This window comes from Salminus brasiliensis, chromosome 1 (genome assembly GCF_030463535.1).
Source record: "Salminus brasiliensis chromosome 1, fSalBra1.hap2, whole genome shotgun sequence".
NCBI classification, from domain to species: Eukaryota; Metazoa; Chordata; class Actinopteri; order Characiformes; family Bryconidae; genus Salminus; species Salminus brasiliensis.
In genome coordinates, this window is record NC_132878.1 from 13,303,958 (window position 1) to 13,312,353 (window position 8,396).

At 39.6% G+C, this 8,396-nt stretch overlaps 1 protein-coding gene across 2 annotated transcripts; it reads right to left on the reverse strand.

Moving 5' to 3' along the window:
* Nucleotides 1-577: 577 nt before the first annotated feature.
* On the reverse strand, nucleotides 578-7,946 carry usf1l (upstream transcription factor 1, like). 2 transcript variants are annotated; one of them, XM_072671419.1, is made up of 11 exons: nucleotides 7,887-7,946; nucleotides 7,176-7,266; nucleotides 4,839-4,888; nucleotides 4,395-4,510; nucleotides 3,969-4,094; nucleotides 3,317-3,464; nucleotides 2,615-2,669; nucleotides 2,463-2,521; nucleotides 2,140-2,234; nucleotides 1,854-1,982; nucleotides 578-1,074 (listed from the first exon to the last, which is right to left on the reverse strand). In XM_072671419.1, exons 2-11 carry the CDS (start codon nucleotides 7,181-7,183, stop codon nucleotides 985-987), a joined length of 876 nt encoding a protein of 291 aa, XP_072527520.1. In that variant the 5' UTR covers nucleotides 7,184-7,266; nucleotides 7,887-7,946; the 3' UTR covers nucleotides 578-984. The 2 variants fall into 2 exon arrangements, with proteins under 2 accessions (XP_072527520.1, XP_072527457.1); XM_072671356.1 differs by lacking the exon at nucleotides 7,887-7,946 and having other exon boundaries at nucleotides 7,176-7,867.
* Between the last annotated feature and the right edge of the window lie 450 nt (nucleotides 7,947-8,396).

Consider the following 8,396-nt stretch of genomic DNA (forward strand, 5'->3'; position numbering starts at 1 on the left):
TCACACACCCCTGACTATAAACTTGAGGTTCATTTTACAAAGCAAGATTTCTCAGTAAAGCTGGATAACTTGAGTGAAACCAAAGTAAAGAGTCTCCAGGAAGAATAGCTCCTTTTCTATTTGATAGACATTTCAGCTTCAGGCCTAATCTCTCAGTCACATCTGTAGCGTGCAGTCAATTACCACTGGCAATACGTTTACTGTACGTGGACAATAACAGAAAACCCTAGTGACTCGAACCTCAATTGCAGTAGAAGCCAATGGGTTGGTGCTTCGGCTTCAACGCCTCCCCACTGGCTCCTACTGATTTTCCGTCCTTTCCAAGGCTGAAAAGTCATTCTGTGGCGAGCAACTGTGTGATAAAGATATGGCACACAGACATAGACTGAAAAACGCAGGAGTGTTCCAGTTAAGGGAACTCTGTCTGTTGAGACTGGCATTGCTCAAAAGAACCATGTGAAGCATGAAGATGAAAATTGATGTTCATGTCTATTACCATTAAAACACCATGTGTATATTCCAAATGAAAATGCTTTGTTTATTATAAAGAAAGAAAAACTACAAACAGCCAATATGATTTTGTTTTTTCAATTTTTAATAACAAATGAGGTATTATCCTTGATTCACGCATCAGAATTTAATAGTATTAGACATGTACTTCATAGTGAGGCTTACAGGTCCCAGCAGTCAGTTCCTTCAATGTAATTTGAATGACTGAGTAAAATGCCTTTGTGAAATGTACCCCAGTCACCTGCAGCTGGGGGTGATTATTCACTGAGAGAAGAAGCAGCGTTTATGAGCTTATCTGAGTTCATATCTGTATTTTTCTCTACATTTCCATACTTTTTCCTACATCATCAGCAGAAAGGCAAACAAGAACCAGTAAGTTCAAATGTTACCCTGTAAAAGAATCAGTTCTTTCTCAAATGCTCAGTTCATCATAAGCCTGCAGTGGGAGACAAGTGATTGAGGACTTCCAGGGCTTCACTGAGGATCCATGCTCGATGCCGCTACGATACCATGTTGCCTTAGCTGGGTTCTGAGCATCTGGTTTTTGGATTTCCAGTCTTCCAGCTGTGTGAATGACGAAAACAAAAAGAAAAAAGAAGACGTGGTTAAAGAACAAGGTCAGCTCTCAGCATTAGAGATGCATGAGGATATTGGATTCATATCTACATAGGTAGGTAATAATCAAAAACAAAGAAACAAACACATTTTATGAGATATTAATTGTCTTATGGTACGATATAAATTTAATATGACTAGCTAATGTCCAAAGACTCTCTTGAACTGGTCCAAAAATCACTCAAAATATCTGGACATATCTCTGATGACTACTGGCCTCTATTGTAATCCTGATGATACCTAGAAAATTCTCAAGAAATGAACCATAACATCACAGCAATTACAACAACATAGCATACACTAATACAGTAAAACAAGAAAATGTTAGGACAACGTTAACTTTTTTTTTGTTTATATTATTAATTATTATTAATGGACATTTGATCTTCATTTAACCAATATTAAAAGATGGTAATAGAACAATCAATAAAACTATAAAAATGGCAAGAATGTTTTTTTTGTTAAATGTAATTAATAGAAATGCAAATTTCTTGTGAGGAAAAAGTTGGGACACTATGTCCCTAATAGCTGGTATCTATGAATCTATTGACACCATGCCTAATGCCAGGCATGGTCTAGAGAAATATATAAAGAGTTAAGAGTTGGGGATGAGGTGAGGTGGTGATCATCCAACATCCTAACGCTCTTGCTGATGAATGCAATCAAGTCTTGCTATGCTCAAAAATGTAGTAGAAAGCGTGTTAACCAAGATAGCCACTGGTCTCTACCTCTTGTCGGAGCAGCTGGTTGTCCATCCTCAGTCTCTCCAGCGTTTCCAGCTCTTCTCCTAACCTGGCATTGCTCTGGCGCAGCTCCTGAATGTAGTCACAAGCCTTCGATAAGATCCCCCCTTTACTCTATGAGAAACAGGAGAAAGTAGAAACCCAGGGAGAAGACAGGCAGTCTCATCAGTGACTCAGACACTGCTGGCTGCAAAGATTACGCAGTACAATAGTGACCGATTACTTCAGTGAAAACATACTATACATGCAAGTGTGTGGGAAAGAGGTTTACCTGGCCGTTTTTTGTCGCGTCCATGGTACAGTCAGGGATGGTTTTAGATAGCTGGACAATCCAGTTGTTGATTTTGTCCCTGCGTCTGCGCTCAACTGAAAAAAATGAAAATGATGCAAAATCTGAATATTAGCAGTAGAGAGTGCCAGTAACCTGGTTCTTTAAACTACTACCAGAAAGTCTGTTTTTGTTATATACACTGGGTCAAAAATAGGGTTTTGAGAGAAAATGTGGTGCAAAGCACCAGCTCAGCTATTCTGCGGGATATTCTGGGATATTCTTAATACTTTAAATGCAACATTTGAACACCAGCCCTGTCTTACCTTCATTGTGCTGTGCTCTCCTCTTGTCATCTCTGGAGGTGCGTGGGGCTTCTGTCTTACTGTAAAACAAATGGAACTGGGTTTAAAAAAAAAAAAAAAAAAAAAAAAAAAAAACAAACACCACATTTTTTATGTGAGTGAGGGACATTTACCTCTGCTGGGCTGTGCCTAAAACATCCGGGGATGACATCATCACATAGAGTTGACCTGAGGAGAAGACAAATGTGATTCAAATTTGAGAAATTTGCATACTTCGCCAAACTGCAGTACTTCTCAACAATTTCATGAGAAAGGGATCTAGCATATTAACAAAGAGCCAAACTACTGGAATTGCACAGCCAACTTAAAACTGCTTTGTTAAGTAACCTCATAATATGAAATACTGGGATGTCTGTTACTGTGATACTAGTTTCTTCTGTGACAGCTTGGATTTTTGGTTACAAAAAACTATGCATGTACACTCTGCAAAGGCTTTCGGCACCTATACACGTTATTTAAAACCATTTATCACAGCAAAAAGAGAATTTGCATGGGAAAACCACAACTTTTTGTATGAATGCCATTAGTATTTATTCTAATATTAGTGTTTCACTGAGCAAATAAACACTTACTGACCAGATAAGGAGCTTTCACATATGCCTAAAACTTTTGCACAGTACTGTATGTGACATATCACACACGGAAGGCATTTAGTACACAAGGCATGTATGTGAAAAACCATGAGCTGATGTCAAACTGATAAAATGTTCTACTGAAAACCTGACAGTGTAGTTGACAACACCGACAAATGCTGCTAAGCAAATAAGAGGTTATCCTATGACTTCACTATGCAAACGCAGCTCTGACTTGCTCACCTGCCGGAGTGGGCTGAGTGAGCAGCGAATCAGTCGCATGGACACTGGTCACCATGGTAGCAGGGGTAGTGTCTGCGATGGTGGCCGGATAGTAGTAATGAGTCTCTGTGGCTTCTCCTTCCAGTCCCTCAGCATGAGAGAACACAGCCTACGGACAAACATGAGATCTGTTATCTCTTCTCAAGATCACAGGCAGAGTCAAGGGCCTCTTTCAATATGAGCATAGTACGTAATGCAATAACTTGGTGAAAATCTAATTTACATATGTAATTTACGTATTCCACCTCTCACGTGTTTGCATGCTTGGAGTTTAGTCTGCTTCATTAGTTTTTCACTGGAAGCCAAGTGGAAGTGAACAAGTGGTTTTCAGTCGCCTGATTAGGATTGTGAAGGCATTTTAAAGGACAAACGAAAGTATTTGTTTACATTTACATTTTTAATAATTTCTATTTAAGATTACTCAACAACTTGGTGAAGTATAAGCTTATATTACTTGTTAGCTACACTGGTCTTGTAGCTCCAGACAAATATAAAAAATATATATTTTTTTTAATTTATAAAATAAACTTACATACCAAACACATTCCGGTCGACTGACTATATTTATTAATAAACTTATTAATAATAAAGCAAAAAGAAAAGATTCAGATACCTGTGTTACATTTGGTGATCCAGCCTGGGTGGCTGCAGGGAAGCCAGCCACCACACTAACAGCCGTGGCTCCATCTGTTTGGGTCTCCACCTGCCCATCAGCCACGTGGATCACCCGGTACGTCACCTACGGCACAGGGGTCACAAATCACAAAGTCCTGTTCGACTTATATTTCATATTTTCTAAGCTATTTTTGGGTGCACATCCGTGGACAGACACACAACGTTCTAGTTTCAGTTTTGTTTAAAGGAAATCTTTCTTTGGAGCACAAGACATTTAACGGAACTAGTCTAACAGGAGAACAGCTCTCTGTGTGAGAACAGTCCATTAATCAATTTGATGGTAGTTACAGAATATTACAGAATATTATATTCTAAAGCTAATACACAACTAATATGTAGGCTGGTTTCCAGGAACTGATTATACCTGGCCTCCTGTTCCCTCCGTTTTGAAAAGGTACTTGATTGGCTGATCAGTTGAAAACGAGGCAGCTGACTGGATGGACGCGATAGCAGATGGGTTGTCGGACGAGGCAACAGCACCTTCCACAGAAAACACACTGAGGTTACAAGTCTGCCTAACCGGTCAGTCCAGATGGACAAGCCTTCAAAACATCTGAGGGAAGTTAATACAGCAAACAGTGTCTCTTCACACATTAATGTTTAGCAAACAGGGAGCGCAAACATGGTCGTCAGAGATCCTGCTAGAACTTGAATTCAAATATTTGCTGATGATTTTTTATTTTTTTTTTAACTCTTGCTCCCCTGGGCTGCTTTCAAGAAACATCTTGTCCTATGCCAAGCCTAAAAAAAAACAAAAAACAAAAAACCACAGGAAAACTTTCGCTTTCCCCTGCTTTAAATGACACACCTTCTTCGATGATTGGAACATCCACTTCTGGATCAGGGCTTTTCTGGTGCCTGTAAGACAAATGGTTTAGAATGACTTGCCTTAGGGTGCAAACGATACCCTAATGAAAATCATCATGTGTGGCAAACTAGAGACCCACAAAATACTCTATAATCCTAGACAGGCAAACACAAAATGCCACACCAAAACTGAAACACACAGATACACAACTAAGCTTCCAAGACAAATGAATGAATGCATTGAAAGTATGGCCATGCAGAATAACCAAGAGTCCAGAAATAAAGGGATGAAAGTACCAGCAGAAGAAGAAATGTAATGCACGGATGGGCATGTTCAAGTACGCAAGCGCGAGTGTGACTTCCGCTTAATGCAGTTTGCATAGAGGCTACATCGTGGTCCAGTCAATTTCGAGTCAAGTGGGGAAAAAGTAAATTGGAGTACAGCTGCAGACATATGATCAAGGGCCTCCTCTCTTCTTTAATAATGTTACATGTGGCCATTAGTGGAGGAAAAATCTACCTGGATGAACTAATAGGGCTGTTAATAAACACTGTTTAATGAAAAGATTTTAAACACCCAGTCATATTAGATGCCATACAAGTATGAGGCTGTCAACATGATGATATATGTAGTTTACTAACACTGACTAACTGGACACCTTATTACAAAAAGAGCACATAGTCACCTCCTGACAAAAACACATATCTCCAAAATGGAAACCTTAACTTTCAATAAAAGTTAGTGTAAAAAGATTTTATTCCAAGTCATTTTGGAGCACTGGTCCATTTTTTATGAAATTCTGACACAACGTAGAGACAAACGGTCAATTTACGTCGTCAAAAAAGTGAAAAGACTGACAGTGATGATTAGTTCTGCTTAATGACATAATAAATAGGAAATGCTGAATAAGGTTTATTGCCCACAGTTTCTGATAGTAGTAATGAATTGTAATATGGGATGTACAGTGATATCAGAATCATATCATTGGCCAGTGACGAGGTAAGCGTTTATCCTGGCATTGACACCTGCCTCTGTGATGGGCTTCTGCGTCATCTCACACCACCTACAGCGCTGCCCCATGTAGTCAGCAGCATCAAACAATGTAATTCTTGGGGGCTGGTCCTCATAACAAACCATTAGTACTGATAGCAAGAACAACTTGTAATATTTACTGAATTCCAGCAGTGTGAGATAAGTATGAGTGTATTGGGTGCCACTCATGAGAGAAACGACCAGATAATTTCTACAGTGAACTTATATTTAGTAGTGTTGCTTCAGTGCTGATACTGGCACTTACGCACAGTATCGGTATACATGAAGCTCACTGACACCCTATTTGTTTTTGTTTTTTACATAAAACATTTATGTCTGCATACTTTATTATGAAACCAAATAACCAGTAAAATCCAGTCATAAATAGGTATAACCATTCAGCAGACATTTAATGGAACTTTTACATTTTGGTTCTAAACCAGAAGTTGAGTTTCAGCAGCTTGTTTTCATGGCTCTGAAAAGTGAATTTTAAACACCGATTAAAAAGATGTTTGGTGAAGCTTAACAAGATTACACTTCCCTACTTGCACGTTTCTGCATTGTGACAATCTCAATTGTTTCATAGCTCTGAAACCTTTTAAATGTGCAGCTACTTAACCAGAAAATGCTGTTCTTTCAAGCTTGTTATGTCTTATTTAGGAAAAAAAAATAGTATATATATGTATATATATATATATATATATATATATATATATATATATATATATATATATATATATCGCCGTATTTAAGTCAGAGTAGGTATCAGTACTCTGTATCTGCAGATACTTGAAATTGCGGTATCGGTATGAGAAAGGAAAAAGTGGTATCGGTGCAACCCTAATATTTGGCATATTCCAGTTGTTACAAAATACACTTAAAGCCGTTAAGCTACAAAATCTGAAACAGTTTGGTCACCTTGGTCTTTGCTGAACTGAAAAGTAGTAAATGCTTAGCTGATCTTTAGCTAGAGAACCATAAAAACAAAAACAAAAAATCAGCAAATACAATTACTGACTTCTAAACATCTTGAAAAATTTATTTCTAAGTCTTAGACCTTCATTAGCAAATGAAGCCTAAGGCATGTCATCAATTGCTTTGTAAACTCTCTGGCTCTTCTTCTTCTTCTTCTTCCTCAGTGTTTACCTGTCAAACACTGGGAAGATGAACGTGGTGATGAAGCAAATGGTGATGCGAAATTGACTGTAGCCCAATGTAGACTCTAAGCATAAGAGAAGACACTCATGCAGCTGGATCTGATCTTCCCACAGAGCTCCTGCAGATCCAGCACTTGCTGCAACTCACCCTTTCATGGTGTCAAGTCACGGTGTTGGCTACAATCTTAAGGTCCTTTCCGAACTCCCAAGGGTTTTAATCACTGTTTATCGACAGCTGCCTAATGGTAAAGCACACGGTCATGAAAAATGGTCAGTCAGTCAGGAGCTGGGCAGTGCTAGCCACACCAGCCTGGGATCCAGTCTGCCCTTAGGTGCCTAGCTAGCCTTTGAGCCCTGACAGGAGGCAGGTAAGACGGTGTACCAGTGTTTTATTATGTTGTTAATCCCTACAGTATAATTCACACTGTCAGGACTGCAGGACTGCAGGACTTGAGCTCTAGTGTGCATGACTTACACTGCTGCTCTCCCACTGTTGCACTCCTCACACCCTGTCTGAGCGCAGCTGGATCAGGTCATTAGCCACATATCCTGCACTGGCTGCAAGAGTAAACACTTAATGTGAAATAATCTTACAGGAAATAATCTCCAGACAACACGACGGAAGAACAGCAAGCCTCAAATGCAACGTTAGCCTTCTTTGCTAGCTAGCTCCTAGCTTCCCCTTGGTAGGCTAGCTCGCTAGTGCTAGCGTCTAAACAAACACTACTAAACAATGGCAAAAACACCTCCACCGAAAGGTCTGGGGTTAACAAACCGGCTGAACGGACGCTGGGTATCCTAATAATCCGTTCGCTTTGTCAAACAAGGGTTTCGTTCATTATTTATCAGGAGTAATTACCATTAAATCCTCCCAAACAGGCATTCCGGAGACGGGTGCTCTGCGCATGCGCCTTCTTACGAGCTGCAAAAGACTCCTCAAGCAGCGCCCTCTAGTGTTTACAGCGCAGACCAGCAACCTGATGACCAGCTGTTTCGGCCTCAAATGCCACCACTGACACAAGCCATAACTCAGGTTTTACTTAACTCAAATGCATGATCTATGTAATGCAGTTTTCCTACTACAGGTTTCCATTTCAGATATCAGCTATGACATTTGTACCGATAATAAAATCACATCTACAGACCTATAAAGCCTTCCTGACTAGTCATTCTGCCAGGGTGACATCTCCTTAATGTCATTTCGACATGCACAACATGGATAAAAGTATTGGGACACCGGCTCGTTCCTTGATTCTTCCTAAATTAAGGGTATTAATAAGAGTTCATCCGGCTTTCGTTGGAGTGACTTCCTTTAATGTCCATAGGAGAAGGTTTTCTGTTTTTTGGATTTGAGGATTTGATTAGATTC